This window comes from Serinus canaria, chromosome 7 (assembly GCF_022539315.1).
Source record: "Serinus canaria isolate serCan28SL12 chromosome 7, serCan2020, whole genome shotgun sequence".
In the NCBI taxonomy this organism is placed as follows: Eukaryota; Metazoa; Chordata; class Aves; order Passeriformes; family Fringillidae; genus Serinus; species Serinus canaria.
The window spans coordinates 11320028-11340239 of record NC_066321.1 but is presented as its reverse complement, the minus strand read 5'-3'; the positions used below and the strand labels follow the sequence as shown (position 1 = coordinate 11340239).

At 39.8% G+C, this 20212-nt stretch overlaps 1 protein-coding gene across 1 annotated transcript in view; it reads right to left on the bottom strand.

Moving 5' to 3' along the window:
* The window catches only part of CLASP1 (cytoplasmic linker associated protein 1), a 169239-nt gene that overhangs the window by 32848 nt on the left and 116179 nt on the right, over positions 1–20212 (bottom strand). Inside the window, exons 24-29 of the mRNA XM_050976617.1 lie at positions 17463–17707; positions 13842–13905; positions 12529–12531; positions 12121–12284; positions 11413–11491; positions 10988–11131 (exon numbers count right to left, since the gene is read on the bottom strand). Coding sequence (XP_050832574.1) covers positions 10988–11131; positions 11413–11491; positions 12121–12284; positions 12529–12531; positions 13842–13905; positions 17463–17707 — 699 coding nt within the window. The remainder of the gene's footprint in view (positions 1–10987; positions 11132–11412; positions 11492–12120; positions 12285–12528; positions 12532–13841; positions 13906–17462; positions 17708–20212) is intronic.

Sequence of the window (20212 nt, the reverse complement as noted above, 5' to 3'; positions counted from 1 at the left end):
AATAAAAATGAAGCTATGATGAAGGACCTCTGATAGTCTGCAGCAGCACCTTCTCCAAGGGGGGTGTAGCCATTGACACATCAACTTCCAGAATACATATCTGGACACAAAGCAGTGGCTTGAGCTCACGGACTTAAATGGCAAAGCTACACATGCTCTTATTTTGGAAAAGCATACACATATGCTTAGGAAGAGCAGACACTTGGGTTTGACCCTTTCAGGGACTTTCTAAAATCTCCTAAAAATGAAAAATAACTTTGAAAAGGGTACAAATGTAATTCACTGCTGTGGGGTAAATGTACATTCATCATTCTCATCACTTTAAAGAAGGATTTTTTAGTAAGTTATGTGCTCACAACGTTGCCATAATTAATTGGATCTGCAATTCCCTGTGGAATAGAATTCTTCACAGATGATGAACTTGGGTACACAAGCAGCCTTCATAGTGCAAGGGAATCACAGTACCCCATTGTTTCAGTGTACAAACTGCAATTCAAGCTATACTGTTTCTTCTGCCATCAGCAGCAACAGCTTTGTATATAAAAACATTTTCCATCCATGAAAGTTTGGTATCATCCTTTTCATATGGCCAACAAAGGAACCAATGCCCACAACACTCAACAGTCTTCCAAGGACTGCAGCAAACAACAGGTCTTCAGACTTCATACCAGATGGATCATGATGCCTCTCCTGCCAAAACTCTTACTGACTTGAACAGAAACACAGTATGTCATTATTCTCTCCATTCTATAGATCTAAGGATGAAAGAAGAGGGGAGACAGTTTTCCTCATGGCTTTCTCAACTCCATTGTCTACCCTCCTCTGACCTGAAGTTTTGGACAACTCTGCCATGAAGCCTGCCTGGTATCCAACAAGGAAGTGTATTTCTGTCCATTTTGATCCAAGAACTTTTAAGTTTTCACCAGCACAGTATCTTCTGTAATACAAATATTACTGCACACAAGAGATCTCAGAACAAGGAACAGCAAGCTGAACTGAATGCAAAGTGACAAGTCATGCAAGGCACATTCCCGCTGGTGAACGGCATGCGTATCCTCGAGAGTTAGGAGTGGACATGCAGATTCTCTGTGTCAGAACAAGCAGATCTCACATTCATTGAGATAAAATAAAAACCAACAAAACCTAAAAACCCCAAACCAAAAAAAAAAACCCAAACCAAGCCCCTTGATCAACAAGGTTCACAGATTGAGATTGCTTAGAGATTAAAATATCTGGAGTTTATCAACTGGTAAATCAGGAGCTGCCCAACAGAGATGTTTGAGATGCATCTCAGAGATCTTAGAGGAACCTTCAGCAAAGCTCCACCACAAACACTAATAGCACAGACACTGTCCTATAGGAGTAGCTGAGAGAAGTTTCAGGTCTCAGAGGTCACTACAGTTTTGTTCCACGTTTGCTGTTTGGCTTTAATAACAACAGAACTATGTCTGCCCTCCCTCTTTGCACAAAATACAGCTTATCTTTAGGGGTGTCTGCCAGAATTCTGTATACCCAGTGGTCTTCAGCAGCTTTCCTGTCACCTGTAAATAGTCACTACAAACGACATGCTTAACCATAGCTCCCAATGCTCACAATCTTCTGTGGCCTCAAAGAAAACAGACCTATAGTTTATGCTTTTTGAAATAAAGCCAAGGATTACTACATCTTGAGAGTGGTGCTCCAGTAAAGGTCTCAAAGACAACACTGGAGTAACATGAGTAAAACCCTGTCTGTGTTCTTTCTAAATTGTCCTCAGACATCCAACAGCACTTCCAGGTTCATTTCAGGCAAAAGTCATTATTTGAAAGTCATTGTTTGAAATTTCCTACTTAATATTTAATAAACAAAGGTATTAGTCCCTACCACTGTACCAACATTGCTACTTACTGGCCTCAAAACCTGAAGATCCATGCTAGCTGAAATCACATTTGTAACATGCTTCAAGTTTCACTCCTGAAATGCTTCTAGCACAGGTAATTTTATTTCGGTAATGAAGAGCATCAGGAGCAGCATTTCCACATCTGTTGTAATAGTTGGATCTGGACACACTTGATAATCCTCTAAGTTTCACTTATCTAGCATATTTTTACCAAATCAAAGGATCTTCTACAGATAATGTTTCTAAGAATTTTAAATCTGTGGATTTTCAGCTTGTGACAAACCAGAAACATTTCCATAATCTCTGAATTTCTGGATGTCTTGCTTCATTAGATTACTGACAGAGTAAATAAATATAACAAGCAATAAAAAAAACTTATTTCTATACACAATATACAAACATTCTCCATGCAGCACTCATGCTTGATGATATATAGTCTGAAGAAAGTAATATCTGAATTTTCCCTTGCCTTTGTGTCCCTGTACCATTAGTACAGAACACTAATCCATCTCCTTCAGTGACACAGAACACAGACCTTATAGATTATCTAATCTTAATGAAGCCATTCTCTGCTGGCTTCAGCTGGAGAAACTCCAGTCACTTCAGAGCCTGACTAAGCTAGAGAGGGGGTCTGGCTCAGTGTCACGTTCTTGAATAATTTGTAAAGGATTGCTTATGTCACTTTTATTATTTTCCTTATCACAATGCAGTGAGAGATCAGGTTCCACAAGGCAGTAGCAGCTCCCAAAGTTTCACACTCAGGTCACTGCAATTCCTGCTGTCCAACAGTGTCAACTGCTAAAGGGACACAAATGCTTCAGCAATATCTGTTTTTTTGTTTTTACCTAAATGGTGGATGATAGTCAGATTCATCAAAATCTCTAAAACTTTTTCAACTTGGCTGAATTATAATAAAATGTTGTAGAAATCTTTTGGGCTTATTAAGCAAGATCAAGGCTAAGTGGAAAAATCCACTGATTTTAGAAAGGAAATGTGGTCAGTGACCCAGAAGTTAATAGAAGTGCCTTATGTATGACTGCTGCTGCTCCAGTGGACCAAGCAGAACAAGCAGATAATTGCCTGAGCTACATGAGGGCAGTTTCCAAGTTACTCAAACATCTATTGGTGATGGGCTCCCAACACTGGCAGCCCCATAAAAGAAGGGAACTTTGTACCCTGATCCTTTATGAGGAACTACAACAATAGAGTTAACAGAAAAGCACATCAAAGCCAAAAATTACTTCAGACAAGACACACTTTTTTCAGGCTCCCAGTCCAGGTTTCTTTACACAGCTAGACAGTTGAGTTGAGACTGCAAACACAATTAGTGTGATTAGTGCACAAGGCTTTCAGTCTACCTGTTTACATTTCTCTTCCAAGTTTCCTTCACCAGGCCCTGAGGAGGCTGTAGTTGTCCTAGCTGGCAAATCCTCACCCACCCAACTATGCATCGTCTGGGTTTGACAAACAGGAAAATTGGTATTATTCAAAGAAATCATCAATTTCAACTCAATCACCTAAATAATACACATGGTATCTTTTGGCAGAAGAATTTTGATCAATTTCTTGCTTCACTTCAAGTAACGGAAACTAATAAAAAAACCATTATTTGATGTCATCAAAAGAGCATTCCTTTTGGCAGAGGGCAGCTGAAATAAATTCAAAATTAAATTCGGCCACAGCTCTCAGGCTTACAGATCATGCCTGAGTTCTTCTGCAAGGCATTGCTTTGGCAGCCTCCTGGTGGCCTCCACAACCACCTGAAAACCTCTGCTGAGGTGCAGAGCCTAGGCAGTGCTGAACTGGGATGGCACTTGCATCTGGCCAGCCAGCAATGGGCAATTGCATCTCCCTGCACCTGCCCTCACAGATATCTCTAAGTTCAGAAGAAGTTATGGTTAAAAACTTGCAAACTCCTGTCTCCAGTCTGGACATCAGTCTGATGGACCCACACTGCCTATAAATGCTTTTATCATGTGATCAGTCTGGGGAAGAGCCTCACTAACATCTACTCATCACTTTTGAGAAACACAATTATATTCTGAATGCATCACACACAATTGTATTCCGAATGCATAAACATCCAGTCTAAGAAAAATGTGGTTTTTAATAACTTAAGGCACAATGGAGCAGAGAAGCTCTCCCTCGTGTCACTTTGATTTATACTAAACTGCAGATCAAATAGAGATCCACTGAGATCAAGGGGTAGCACTTGCACATTAGGCAGCTTGCATTAGCACACACTGGCACATGGCTGCAATTCTCCAATAAGCAGCTGGTGTTAAGTGAGTTATTCACATTTACTGAGAGTTTGCAAGCTCTAAACAAGTGTTATTTCAGTGAACTTTCCAGCAGACAATTAAGTATTTGCTGGCACCGAACTAACAAACTATCTACCAAACCTTCTGCTTGTTCTCTTTTCAGGCCTAGAATCAGATGAGCAAGGATATCCACATCACAGACATGGCAATGTGAAGCACTAAATGGTTTTAGCAGTTTATACATAACCCAAGCACATTAGCTTGAGTACAAGTTTTTAAACACACAGTTTTCCCAAAATACTTGTATTAGTATATGCTGTTCATACCCACATCCTGAAAAGGAAGAATTTGTTTAACAGATTAAATACATGAACAGATTAAATCCATGATGTTATTCTGTTTTACTCAGTACATACTTTATACATCACAAAAGGCTTTTACAAGTCAGAGATAGTTGCATTACAAGTGTCAAAGGCATCTCAGAAAAGTGACAGCAAAACAGATGCAGCACCAAACCACCACATGTTTGGATTACTAGTCTACAGCAGATTATGATTCATCAATGCTGTTGTTTTGTGACCTGGGCACAGAAAAGACCATGGCAAATATTTTCATTATTTCCTGAGAACCAGACATGACCCCAGAAATCAAGTTTGATGAAGGCTACTCTGAGTTACTTTGCTCATTATAAAATGGCAAGAAAAAACAGGTTTCAGGACTAGAAACACAGGTTACCTTTCATGAACAACTGAGAAACTTTACTTAAAAACCTGACACAATAGAAGTTGAATTCTCAGGCAAAACTTCCCACATATAAACTTAGAAAGAAGAAGAGCTACTGAAGTCATATGGTTTGCAATGAAAACATGCACTTTAATCTGCATGGATTTTTGAAATGGTAGAGGAAGCACAGCAGGATTACCTGTCACACTGCAAACAGCTCTGCAATGCAGCATGTAAACATCACCTCTAGACTTGATTTTCAAAATAGAAACATCTCATATACCTGTGTAGGTGTATGAGTGCTTATCTAAATGACAAATACATACAAACATATTGTTCACAGATACATAAGTGTGACTATACAAATTCTGGGAAGCCATTTCTTCTCTTGTATTACCACACACTAGCTCTCCTAGCAAACAGAGTAAGTGCAGAGTATGTGTATTTAAACTGCTTTTAGTTTAAGGAAATCCACCCTGGCACCATGCTCCCAACAAGCACATCCCCATTTTCAGGCCACTAACATTGGGTGAAAGCCATTTTCCTTACACTGCATACACTAAAAACATTTGGGCTCTCATAGCTCTGCAGCATCAAATTCAAAACAAACAGAAAATGAGGGATACTATTTTGGAAACACAGCTAGGACACAGAGAGCCTTTTTGTTCTAATAGCTTTTGAGCAAGTAAACACTACAGTCCACCAGGTCCATTACACTATTTTTCCTAACACTGACTATGTTTTAAATGCCTGATAGAAATTCCTCTGGGCATTTACAGTGAGTTTGACTTTTTTTGGAATATTCTTTGGCTAAAAGGCTGACCTCAGCAATATGGATATAGTCCTATTTAAGATTTCATAAGCCTGAAATGAAATCCTAGTGCCTGGGGGTGCTCTGGTAACTTGGCTCATCATGGAGTCCATGAGATGCACAAGTCTGGTGTAGGACTACTGCAAGAGTGCTAGAGAAACCTGACCCAGAAAGGCAAGGGCCTGTAGCTAGAGAGGACTAAAATAATTTGCCATTCAAAAGCATTTCTGCAAATGTCCTCTTTGCCACTGCTGCTGTAACAGTAGAGACCAACATGTTCATTGTGTTCATTGAGAGCTCACTGCCCAACACCAGCACAAATAAGCAATGCCATTTCAGCTCACTAAGAGGCTCTCAGAGTGCTCTTACATATCTGTCTCAGAGCAGCTGAAATCAGACCAATGCCAGGTGGATGATTAAAACTTCCAAGAGATTTAAGAGTTCTCAGGGCATCACCATGCAAAGGAACCTAATTTCCTTCCCTTAAAAATGTCTGCTTTCCTGTCACTGGTCCTCCTACAGAGATCACAGAAATATTTTATTTAAAGTTTCTCAATCTAGGCTTCACTGATAGACAGGTTTTGCTAACCAAAGTGACCATATCAATATTTCTGAAGAAATGACCTTGAGGATTACTAGTTACAGAAATAAATACATCTTCATTGACTGCGTCAGCTTATGAAGTGTCTCTTGGCCTGCAGTTTTCTCTCTGAAATCTTCCTCATCTTCTCCATAATTCAGAAACTGTTCCTCAATCAATTTTAGTAAAAAAATCTGATCTCAAACTCATTTTTTTTAGTGTATCCCTTGACTTCACCTGCAAACCAGTGGTAGCAATTCAAGGAGGGCCTTCCTCAAGGTACTCTCAGGAGGGCTTAATCTTCATGAAAATTGGAGCAACACAAGCACCCTCCTGGGCTTTTTGATTCAGTGCAATGAATCTGGATTTTCTTACCAAAACCCATCCAACTGCCTGTATTCAAGGGCAGCTTGCAGTGACAAGTGGGACAGTTGAAACAAAAAGTTTTCCCAGTTACATAAGTGGAAGGCAGAACATGATGTACAGGTGACACAATGCTGCCCATAACATCTAAAAATGCCTTGAGGCTTGTAAAATAAAATCACCATAGGAATGTTTCATCAACAGAGAAGCCAGTCAGGATATTTGGAGCAAAGGAAAAAATTTCTTCTGCCCTGAGATTAGTAGTCCAAATACTGATCAAGCAATACAGATCTTGCTATTTATTAATAAGACCACAGCTGGGCTGATTAACAAGATGGTAAGAATTGTCACTGGCCCTCCACTTCAGGAGGCCTCATTCCCCTTCAGCCTGTACAAAGTCCTCCTAAACACTAAGATCCTGTGTGCCCTCACCGCTGATTCCACACCCACAAATTCTGGGCACTCATGTGAAATAAAAGTTTCCATTCAGACAAGCCTTGGACACGAGGTTTCTGTAGGCTTTGGCCAAAGTCAAATGAGAAGCTTTATTGTAATTTCCATTCTCAAACTGATGGCTCTTTTCCAGGATCAAAGTATTTTCCCACACAGAGCCCATGCCTGTCATCCAAATTCAATCAGCACTTTACCTGCGTAAGGATTGCACAACCACTTTGCTGGCAATATCACTACTGGAATGGTGAAGTTACTGACTTACAATGTCCTCACAGGTCACTCATCACAGTACTGGCATTGCCATTGTTACTGTTCTCTGCGGTAATTAACTGCCTTCTGTAAAATTATTTCATCAAATCTTAAACAATTTCCAGAGGAAAATCAGAATTAATACCCTGCTACAGAAGGAAACAAATCAGTGCAGAGGAAAGCCAAGTATCTCACAGAAGGTTAGATGCCACTGCAGTCGAAATTACAGCTCAGTTATCTGAAATCCTGATCTGTGCCCTGCCCACTGATAAGCTCTGCTTGAGGAAAAAGCCATGAGGTGGCTGCATGTGCAGCAATCACCAACAGGTGCTCTCCTCACAGCCCATCCAGGTCTCCACATGGCACTGCAGGACCTGCTCCTACCCTGTGGCTGCTGTTCAGCATGGAAGGCAAATGTCTTCACCTTTCTTCCAGCACTGCTTGCAGGAAGTGAACCTTAAGCTGACTGCAGGGTAAACACCCACAAGTACTAACAATCTTTAAAACAAGACAAATATTTACCCATAACACACTGCAGATCACCTTATTTTAAACCTAAAGCTTCACAATAATTTAAACTGCACATAGCTCATGGCTACTATCAGCAGTTTAAATGGTTTCTGCCCTGAGAGTGAATCACAACATTTTGTCAATGCACACTTTAGTATCAATTGCATGTTCCTCATAGTACATCAAGTTCTCCTTGTGACAGCAGACCTCATGTTCTAACTACAGATGTCATTTCAGACAGGACCATAAACTGCTTTATGCAAAACAGCATTTCTTTTGACTTTTTCTTATTTCACTAGCCACAAAACATGAGCTGTAGTTCAGGTTGTGTCAGATTGATTAAATGTGCTCATTAAGGGTTTTCAAGTGCTGTCACAAGAAAACACAAAGTTATTAATAAAGCTGTAATATTCAGTTTGAAAAGGTTTTTGGGCTAAACTACATTTTTTGTTCTGTTTTTCTCCAGTGCCTTAACACTATGTGGCTGGGACCTCCATGATCATCACACATAGCAAGTAGTAGTACTGGACAGACTATCACTAACAAAAGGATAATCTCAGTATAGACTGAAAATATAATCAGTTCTGTTCTTGAATAGATGCCCTGATTGCTGTTACAGGATCAGATCTGCATGACTAACTGCCAGGTGCACACAGCAGCCACATGCCTTCCTCACTGACACACATCACCAGTGTGAGGAAGTTTGCTTTATCTGCCTCTGCTAACAGGTAAAACCCCAGGCAGAACAGCATGGCCACCACACACAGGTATTACTGGCATTATGGTAGAATTCAGCAACTCAGACGTGAGTGAAGAGGATATTGGCTGTGGGACTCCATTTCTTGGGGGAAAGAGTCCCTGCCTCCACGAGCAGCTGAGCAGCAGCATCACTGTTCCACCAAGTCAGTCACAGCCACACCTGGAAACTGGACTGCAGCACCCAGGAGCTCTCCATACCACAAATGTTGTGCACTCCTATCACTTGAAGGAGCTGAGTTCATTGCACTGATAGTCTTAAGACCAAATTCTATTGAAAAACTATTTTTACACTTTTTACAGACCTCTTGTGTTACTTCAATCACCTGAAGACAAAACTGATTCTCTTCCTTCTCCTCAATAATCTCCACTGCCGTCTCCATTTTCAGGTTGTCACAGTATTTACAGGGCATGGTCTGCTTTGCATTTAGAAAATCACAGATCTTGAAGGCCACCATCATACCTTCCACAAGGGCAGAATCTTCTGATGCTTAAATGAATCATCTTGATACTAAAAAGGTACTAGTACTACTTCCCCCTCAATTATATTGCCAGAAAAAAATATGACAATATTTAATTGTGTTCTTCAGAACATTTCACCTGCCTAGATTGGCTCTTGATAATCCAATTCACTATTGCATAATAAATTTATAAGTCTGTTAACTACAGTCCTGACAGAGATAATGGCCAATGATTGCTTATAAATCCTTAGCTGCACTGTTTCTTCTAAAGCCTCTGGTTTGTACTATGTTCTTAATAAAATCATAGTACAGCAATGGTATGATGAAATAAAGATCACCTGTGCATTTGTTTTTAGTAGCCTAAATTAGCTTAACTGTGTAATGATTTATTTGGAAACTACTGGCACCAAAGGCAAATCCAAGTCATGTGAAGGTTTAATAAAAAGAATTTTGAGTCAGTAATCTCTTGCCAGCCCCCAGGCAGCTGCCCACGTACTACTCAGGTAGAGTTTGCTGGAAGTTTTGCCAGAGCTGTGCAAGCCATTGGAACAGACAGAAGGATGGACACCACACAGGGAGTACCTGCCCCCCACAGCCCACAGGGAAGAGCAAACATGCAATTTCCCAGCTGCAGCAGATACTCTCTGCTTCCCTTTGCACGCAGCAATGATGACCCCTAATGGTGGAATGTTTCCCCTGCTGGGCAATATGAAGAGATTTTGCTTTTCAATGCATATTTCTACCTAAAATAATTACAACTTCCCCTCACAGCCCAGCAGCCAAATAAACTGCTTGAGATTCACCTGAATTGTAACACAGAAGCAGCTGCTTTGCCAGATCAATTCTTTCTGACTTTGGACAGAGAAACATTAAAATGCAAATCCATATTCCAGATGGAAGCCCAGAATTTATAGTACCCTTTTTTCCCGAGGGAGACAAGTTTCATTTACAGTACTGTGAATAATCCCTACAGGAAGTCTTCAGAAAAGAGAATGTTCCTTTTTCCCCCAGAACCAATCATCTGTATGTGAGCACGCAAACAGCACACACCCAAACAGCTTCTTGAGCCTTCCTTCAGCTGCTGGATAATGCTGCACACATGTGTGTGGCAGCACATTTGATACCCAGCAATCTTTTCATCAGAATCAAATAAAAGTAATTTTATTATTTATAAAGTTAAAAATTTGCATGTTATTCTAGTATTAAGTCAACATTTTATGCACATATAATGTAAAGTTCTCATACATTTTTTACATTCTGGAATTATTAAAATTTGGCTGGGATTTTTAAATCCAAGTTCATCTCAAATCCTTTAATTCCTACTGGAAATAGAAGGTAATTTTAAATTGTGTTACTGATGCCAGCTACATAAAACTAAGTCTTGCTTTTCTCTTGAGAGAGATGAGTATCACTAGCTGTCCCATTTTAGCTTGCCTGACACTTGCATCAAGAGCAAGATAAAGAACAAGGTAACTATTACCCAGGCCTGACCTAATTGTGTCAGTTTTTTCCAGGTAGAAATAAACACACAACACTTAAAAGAGAAGGGTTGAGAGCCCCTGGCAGCTTACTGATTTGTTTACTTTCTTTTAACAACATTATAACACTGAAGTTGTGCTAGCTTTCAGTCTACAAAGCCTTCACCTAAACAAAGTACAAATCTAAAGATATTTCCAGAATGCTCAAGAAAAAGCACATTTTCAAACCATGATCTCTTTTTGTATGGTAATAGTAGTTAAAGTAAAAAAATATATGAAGACATGCTTCAGAATTGTGTGTGGGCTGAATTGACAGTTTTGTTTGGACAGTGAGGTATGTAAAATGAGGGCTTTTTTGAGTCTGATCACTGAACTTGTCATTACCTTTATGACAGGTTTGTTTGGTTTTTTCTCCTTCCTGAAGAGCAATAATGACTACAATTACTTCATCATCCTGGCTTACCTTTCTGACATCTGAGCTCTTTGGTTCTGTAGTCCAAGTTATAATTCTAGATACAGCAAGTCTTGTCTCACTGGAATTCACAAAGTCTGTTGGATCCATCTGTCTTGCCAGGGACTCGATATACTTCAGGATAGCAACTTTGACCTGAGAAATGCAAAGGGATTTGTGAAGCTCTGGAGTTGGCAAAGGTACATTTTTTTTTCCATAGGAACAGATCCCACTACAGATTGACAAGACAAGACTTACATCACGTTGTGGGGAGGAAGTATTCCTGGGATATGTCTCCAAGTTGCCAATATAGTTTCTATATCAAGCCCATAATACAATAATGACCTTCTCAGGAGTTCTGTGCTTTATGGCATGCCTGACATGACAAGCTAAGACAAGCACATTGATGCTTTAGTGAAATGGCTTTTGATACTGACCTTCAGGTTTGGTGTCTGGGTCTGATCTACAATGAACCTCATCAAAATGTTAAATTGCTGATCAAATGGAAAAGAATCCCTGTCCAAGGGAAACAAAAGCAGAAATGTAATGCAACATAAATGAAATTAACTCAATACCTCAAAGCTTACATTGCAGATTTCAACACGCTTTTCTTGGTAACTTTACCATCAATAAGAAAAACTCTAAGCTTAAGGATTAGCTAGTTATTGACACAGTACTGGAGAAAATTGCTAAATCAGCATCTTTGCACACTGTTACTCTGCTGTCTGTACACTTCTGTTGGCATGCCTGTCCATTTCATTTCAGACCCTGCTTTGTTCCCTTATCTCTAGAAGCAGCTTGGTTTATCTTGTCCTTAAGGTTCATACCTGGTTTTGATCTCTCTCCTCTTTTTTCCCTACTATTTTCTCCTAGATTATGACTACTTTTTCTTTTCTTTTTAATTATCCACCCCACGAAACCCTAAAATTAATCCATTATATATTTTGAAATTTATGCTTTTATTTATTTAGAAAATAGACTTTTTAATTCAATACTTGAAACACTGTGACATAACTTTTTTCTCCTTTATTCTGATATTCATCAAGATTGAGCCCTCAAAATACACAGCACTGCTGGATTTCTAAAGTCACACCTTCCTGTAATCCCCAAAAACCTCAGCAACATTTGCCATCTGAGTACTCTACCTGGTGACATCCAGAGCTTTTTGAACTTTTGCCTGCACAGACCCCAACAAATCTGCTCCCATTTTCTTTAGCAGCTGGGTCAGGAGAACAAAAAGCCAATCCTGCAAGTCATCTTTATGAATGATGATGAAATCAACCAGGGTTTCCAGAAACATGCTGAAGACCTATAAATAAAACAAGTGTCAGAAAAAGAAATACAGTTCTTCAAATAAAAATATTTAAAGAGAAAGGGGGTTTACAGCCTGAGTTTCAGGATGATTTTGTTATAAGAGTTTCATGAATGAATGATTTTAGTGACTACATTGCTCTGGAAAAAAGTCAGACAAGACATATCTAAAATGTGTTGTATTAAAATACCACATGGAACAAATGAAGGAAAGAAGGAAGGAAGGGGTAGAAAACACTTACTCTCTGTTGTGAATTCCACGGCAAAGCAGGCCATGCAACAAAACAAACCACTCGTTAGCACACAGAGTGATCAAGGATGCAGTTTCTCAACAGATAAAAGACACATTCATTGAAAGTTTACATTTTCTTAAAACACAATCTCTTATTATATACCTTGGATCAGATTCAGTCTCATCAGTCAAGAAAGTAACACATGTTTATATACAGGTATATGAACAAAGCTACATGTGTTTAACACCATAACTAATGAGTTTGTATCAGTAATTTTACAGAAGCACTGAAGATGACAGATCACTGCTGCCACAAAGGACATACTTGAGCCCAGTGTGCAATAAACTCCCACCTTACTCAGAAATTTGCAAACAAATAATTACACCTTCACCCTTTCTACTACACAAACCTTGGGGAACAAAGGCATTTAGAACTTACAGGTAGGTACTACAAGCTTAGTGAGACCTGTGGAACAGCTGGCCCACAGTATAATTAAGGCAAAAAATGCCTATTTTGAGCAGGACCTGTGACAGGCTACTCTGCCCGCCCATGGAATTTCCACCCAACAATAATTTATTAAAACTGGTTTACCAAGAGTCTTGAAGTAGAGAGATTTATATAACTTATTCTTTCTCAAGCTGCATTTAACCCAACTGCTGATGTTTTTACACAGCCATACTGGTTTTCCTCAACTAGCAAAATTCAGAAAAGGGCATGAAATTCCCTTTTCGTTTGTCCCTTAGCTCCTCCTTAGTCCATAGAAATCCACTAGTCTTGAACATGCCTATGGGCCCTGCCTCCCCATTCTGTGGCCTACTTCTTAAGAAATGTCTGTAAATTCATGCCACAGCCTTGAACTTCAAAGATCAGTGTTGTAAGGAAGGCAAAGTAGCTGCATTGAGGACCTTGATTATGAGGACCAGAAAAGTGTCTTGGTGAGACACCTGCTCCCAGGTGTACACAACACACAAACCCAGTGTGTGATGTGGCTCACGACCCCTCCAGGACCACTCTTCCTTGTGTATCACCAGAAATACACCCTAGAGAAGTGCAAATCAAACTGAACTCCTGGCTCCAGGAGGTGACCTCTGAAAGGCATTAGGCTACTCCTCAGGCAGCATGGAGTAACCTGTTCCTAGCAACACAAAAGAGACTGAGACACATCCCCTCCTCGTAAAAGAAATGCAAACCAAGGAGATTTTCAAATGCCAGTTTTCCCCAGCAGATGGCAGGCGTAGAAATACAAACCACTCATCTTGGAACAGTGCCCAGTGTGCACACACAGTAATGTAGGAGAGCGAGCCAAGGCTTTGTGATCTTACCTTGCTGTGAGGGTCAGCAAACATGCGAGTAAATATTTCACACAGCCTCTTTAACTCGACTCGGCTAAAAGACATAAATAAAACACAACATTAATGCCAACGTTTTAGTTGCAGCAAAGAAAATAAAAAGCAACTAATAAATGTTAACAGCTGAAAGATCTAATCTTTATTGAAATGTTACTTCAGTCACACTTCTGGAAACTTTGTATATCTAGGCAAAGCCTTTACTGGCACTTCAGTTTAACTGCTGGGATCACCAGTTTTACATTAAGAATCTAAGAAACACTTATTTTTTAAAAATCTTAAACCAGACAATTTTATTATCTGCTGTTTTTATTTTCTTTTATATTCTGGATTACAGAAGACAACTTGAAATGTGCATGTTTGCGAGACATGTAGTTTCTGTCTGGGTCAAGGTCACTGAATCACTGAATCATGCATTTTTCTCACCTTAAACATAGGTCTTTCAAGTCTCTTTTGTGTCAAGGATTTCAAATTTTCAAGTAAAATCAGAACTTTCTGGTTATATACTAATCACATCTTTTGGTTTAAAATCCCAGTTGCTTCAGTAGTATCGGTCTAGAATCACATATTATTAACAGATCAGAATTGACCCCAAAGTCTGAGAGCAAGCAGGCACATTCAGGAGCCAATCATAGAAATGGAAGGGACATGAACAAATGGCCAGCTATTAAATCAGAAGATAATCATATCAAGGAACAATCTAACTTCCTATTCATAAGAGATTATTAGCTGCTCAGTAGTGCTCTTTTTATGGCAGGGGGAAAAGAACGATACATGAGATACTGAGTTGGAGTCAAATGCAGAACTCTTTGGTGCCAAAGCTCTTATCTGCAATGTATTGAGAAGTCTTAGCTTTCCTGCAAAGCAAAATGGCAAAAAATACAGAAGCTCTTCTTGTTTATGGTGCAAACAAATCCAGAGCAAGGCAGTTAGGTTACATTTCCTGCACACTACGGATGTGAATAGACATTTTTCACAATTACAATTAAACCAGAGCAACTGGTGAAATGAACACTGACTGCTCAGAGAAGAGTTATTGAAGATTTTGACTACAAGGAATGTATTTCCAGACCAACATTAATTGTACAATCCACCAACTTCTCTCTCTCTAAAAATAATCTTCGAACTGGCCAGAATAAGGCAGTAGTCTACGGATGCTTTATGTTAGATTGTTTCTGAGTAACACAGGACTTTTTTTCCCCCAATAAATCTATGCATGAAAGGCTGATTAAATTTTAAAAGGGCACAAAACCAATGGGTTTAAGAGTCTGGTAGGGAGGGAAAAGTCTTTGCAACAACATCACAGTAAACTGTCAGCTTAATTCAGGGTGAGGCTGCACAGGCTCAAAATGACTACAGCACTCTCCTGACATCATGCAGATTGCAGGTCTCTGAATGAACCCCTGTTTATTACTCTAATGAATTTTCTTTCTGGACAAAGGTTATATAAAGACAGCAAGTATATGTGTGTCTGTTTCTAAAAGCTCACAGACCCAAGGTAACAATGCAAGTACTAAACTGTAACAGTCAATGGAAGAACATCTCCTTAAGGGACTCGTTTGCTTTGTTTTTTTAGGAGAGCTTATGGGGAGCCCTTAAAAAAGTAGGCCACATGAAGCTGTAAGAAACAAAGAGGATGGGTAAGTGCCATTCCACTTTGCACATCTCTGGATATGCAAATCCCAGCTAACACAGGATCAGCCATCTTTCAGTTCACAATACTAAAGAAAACCCAACCACATCACCGCCTCTTATTAACGTGTTTCACCACAACAGAAGGCATCAGGTTTAATTACAAGACAGACTTGCCCCTTGGACTAATGACCTTGATGATGTTCTCAAGATGCCGTGGGAACAAGCAGGATGATAAAATCTAATCATTAGAACAGGCACCAGATCAACTCTGAACCAAGGAGGAAGCAGATCAAAAGAAAACCAAAATGAAATATAGAGAACTGAACGCAGTATCAAATTTAAAAAGTAACTGCACAGAGGCGTGGTTTCTGGGACAGACTTAAAAATTATTCAGGATCAAAGCTAAGACAACTTGCTAGCTTGAGGGACTGGTGACAGCACAGTTTAAACACTACAACCAGCAGGGCTGAAATCAAGAGTTTAATTCCACCAGTACTTCTGCTAAGATCTACTGACCTGGATAAACAGCCCCATCACCAAAACTTGTCAGCGCTTCCTCCCTTGCAACTATTCCCAGCAGCACTCCAAACCTTGCTTATAATCCTCACACACTTTTATGGCAAAATCAAAATCTTACCCAACTTTTTCACACAAGTAATGAGGTGCCATGGTTTTTCCAGTTTGTTAAAGAGAAAGAAAAAAGACCGCATACATGGTGGAAGTATCTTTTAAGAGACTCAGAAATAGACCACATCAAAAAGCATCTGTGATCTAGAGACTAACTACCCATTTAAAAAACCTGTAGCACTTCTCATTTAAGGCCTGGATCACATCATGTGAAGTGTTAGAATATTTTTATAATGGCAAGAAACCAACTTTTTAAGGCCTGCCCTCAGTACACTTTTAGTCGGACTGTTCACATGAACCATCAAATTCTTTTCAGCCAGTGTGAAGCCCTTTGAAAATAGAAACAATTGCACAAACCCAAGTAGGGAGGCTCTAAACAACCACTTATAAACTTAGCTATAATTTAAGTACATATGATTCATAACAGAAAAATAAAATTGTCAATGTTAACCTTGAAAGGAGCCAAGAGATAAACAGCTTATTTCAAACACTTTCCCCACAAACTAAGGGTGAAATGTCTATGGCCTGAGAGCCAGTTGTCTAGTTAATGTGACCTTTGGCCATAAGGAGTTTCCAAATAACTACTGGATAATTCTGAGTCCTACTGGATAATTCCAAAACCCTTTAAAGGTGTGATGTGCCAAAGGTGTTTGAATGGGTTATGTGGTTCTCAGCAAGGGAAAAAGGCCTCCCTCTCCTACCATATGCAGTTTCAGAGTTGGTACACATACTTCACAGCCCTAAGAAACTTCCTTCTACATTACAAACTACATCATGTATAAGACACAAGTTTCTGATATAAAATTTTTCAAGAGTTACAAACAGGATCTATAATTACATCTAACACAGCCTTACATAAAGAGTCAAAGTACAGCCAGCACCAGCACTGTCTGATCTCAGGTTTGAAACACACACCCCAAGTAATTTTAGAGTAAGTGCAATGTTTGCTTCACCTACTAAATTGCCATGGGAAAAAACATTGAAGGTTCAAACAGACCAATGTAAAAATGGCACCACCCTTTGAGTATGTTTACAACAGCACCACTGTGGGAAATCTTACTGTGCTACAACAAGAACCTACCACTGGAGGTCTTCATGAGATGGATAAAGGCTAAGAGAAGACAGCATGCTTACCTGAGCACTATCTACACTACTGCCACCAATATACTGATGACACAGCAGAAACCTTTCCAAAAGTTAACTGCAATCCCACATTGTGGAGACAAAGCCTTCACAGCCATGGAAAACACGTCCTGTCTCCATAAGGCAGGTACCTAATACTGCCTTCTGGCTTAGCCATCCCTAATGAATTACACCAGAAAACTATGAAGTCACCTCAGTGTCCGTTGGCTTTTCAGTAAATTCTGCAGACCTATGAGCCCCTCTTTCCTTTCAGACCAGTTGGAGCTGGCGCAGTGGTTGAGGACCTCGGCCACATCTTCAGTCTGGCGCAGGTAGTGCGGAATGCCCCCGTTCCTGGAGCCATAGGAGCGCTCCGAGCACGCGCTGGAAGCGTCGCTGTTGGCATCGTCATCGGAGTACATCCCATAGGGCTCATACCTCCTTCTCACGGGCTTTTTCTGGAAAAGGGGAAACTCAGACTTAGCAAGTTATGTATAGTTACATCGATGCCAAAAGCAAAACATTCTATTTGCAATCACTTAAAAGGAGATTAGTGCTACTGCTATAGTGACTGAAGTGTTTTAAAGATGTCACCATGCATTGCCTGCTTACCTCTCACAGCAGTGCAAGACAGAGCCCACCGATTTCAAGGAGACTGAGTGATTCAGGGGAAGAGAGCTTGCCTTCCCCAGCATGAAAATGATGTATTTATGCCCAGTAGAATTAAGTTACTGGTAATGAAATTAAATACAATAAATGTTCTATTGGCAATAATGGTCAGTTCCATTGTTACAGATGCTATGATGATACAACCTCTACTTTAAAAAAAATAAAGATTAGGAAAAATAGCTGAAAGAATCTGTGCTGGCATGCCCAGTCACTTTGATATCAATACTGAAGTGACTCAAGAAATGCACTGGATATAGGAGATGGCAATTTCTCTGTTAGTCTGGGCTATGATTCTTTCCAGAGGCTGCTAAGGGAGTTGAGTACTCAAATCCCACTCATTTCCATAGCATGGCATTAGAGGACCTAATTCCCTTAGGTACATCTTTGACTGCCTTGATCCTTACAGAAAGAATAGTAGCATAATTGGCAGCAAAAAAAACTTCTTAAATAAACCTTAAAATAATGGGGTTGACAAGATAATGTATCCAAAAAAAAAAAAATCATCTATATTCTAAAGTGCTTGCTACAGAATTCCTTCAGTGTCCAGTCCTGCAGGTCTTGGACTTGTGAAGCCAGCAGAGTTTTGCTTCCACTAGGACTGGAAGACTGAAGCATAGAAATTAACTCACGTGCAGTACCATGGGTGTTAGCAACAGGGTGGGGAGAGTTGGAAAGTAGAAATAAAAAGTCAAGAAAGCACTAGTACCTTGCTCCTGGAGTCTCCTAACAGCTGTAGGCAGGAAAATATTGAAGGGTGGGAAAAAGCATAGAGAATTATGTCAGAAGCTTATGTAGGGTTTGTTTTTGCAACAAAAACGTATAGCAAATGTGTCTTAGCAAATTAAAAATACAGTTTTTGCAAAATAAAAGTGGGTATAATAATGCCTGACTTTATCTCCTAACTGTTACACTACTCATACTGGCTACAATTTCCCTTAGAGATCTCAGAAGTGAGAATATCTGTTAAAAACTTTTTTAGGAGCAGATCTATATTCAGCAACTCTTTTCTTACTTTTAAGAAATCTACAATGAAAAATACCAGAGATTTTGGTAGTGATTTCTCTTTCCCCATATATTACTAGCAGCATTTCATTTTAGAGTCTTGCAAAGAAATTCTAATGTGAGGAAGTCGCTATCTACAGTACAGCACACTTAATAAACTTCACTTGCCAAGTTCTCTTTCAACCCACAGTTCTTACACCACACTGTTTTGAAGATTAGCTTCTTTTAAAACCCCCTGGCTGGCACCACTGGCTTAAAGGCCTTACTTAGCAGCAAAGTTTCCATCACCCTTTGAGCTCTTCTGACAGACCCAAGCACTGATTCCCAGTATTGACACTGTGGGTTTAGGCCAAATCCAGCTCAAACAAAAGTAGTGGATCCAACTGCAATTGTACAGAGGGAGCCGAGGTCACAGAATGACCCACCATGTTTTCTTTCCATTGAGGATTTGGCTGAAGCCATCTTTGGAGAAGTTCTTTTCATTTCTTACTACATGGAAAAGACAACTATCTGAAAACAAGGTTACTGGGTGAAAGCTGGCATCACAGCACTCTCTCAAAAGGAGCCTGCACAGGCTTTGTAAGTTGCCTGTTGTCAGAAGGCAATGAAGAGAAAACTGGGGTGGTGGGAAAGAAGGGATCAGCAAGATTGTGTTGCATCTCCTGAAGCTGTACAAATTCAGACTGATCAGCCAAGTCAGCAGCACCAGCTAGTCTCCAGCTAGACTTAAGTATTTCCCTTTTAAGTGTTCAACCCTTCAAAATTTTAACATTTCAGTTTAATGTTACTTAACATCAAAGCTGGAATATTTAAAAGAGCACTCTAAGTCTTGCTGAAGATTAAGTCACACCCAAAGAAATCTCAAGGCTCAACAGTCAATTGAAATACTGTGACTCTCTCTTCCCTTAAGAAACCTGTATTCAGCAGCTGCTCATATGCAGGGATAAAGGCTGATTTCATTTACACAGGCAAACCATTGTCTGTAATTATGTCCCGAACTACTCTGGTAGCAAATTTGAGGTGCTGAGAGCAGAAATAGGCTCACAAGCTGTTACACTGGGTGATGAAAATGCTCACTAGTGATTCAGCCCACTAAATGCAACAGTGCCATCCACTATACCTTTCTTTGTTCACAAATACTTTCTTTGTTTTGAAAGATAAATTTTGTAAAAAGGGCCATTTTTCTAGAAGTTCTCTAATAGGTGCCATGAGCTGGGTGGTAATCAGACCTAAAAAGGAAAATGTTAGCCCTCCTTGGGGAAAGTGAACTAGGAAATGGAGAAATGCCACCT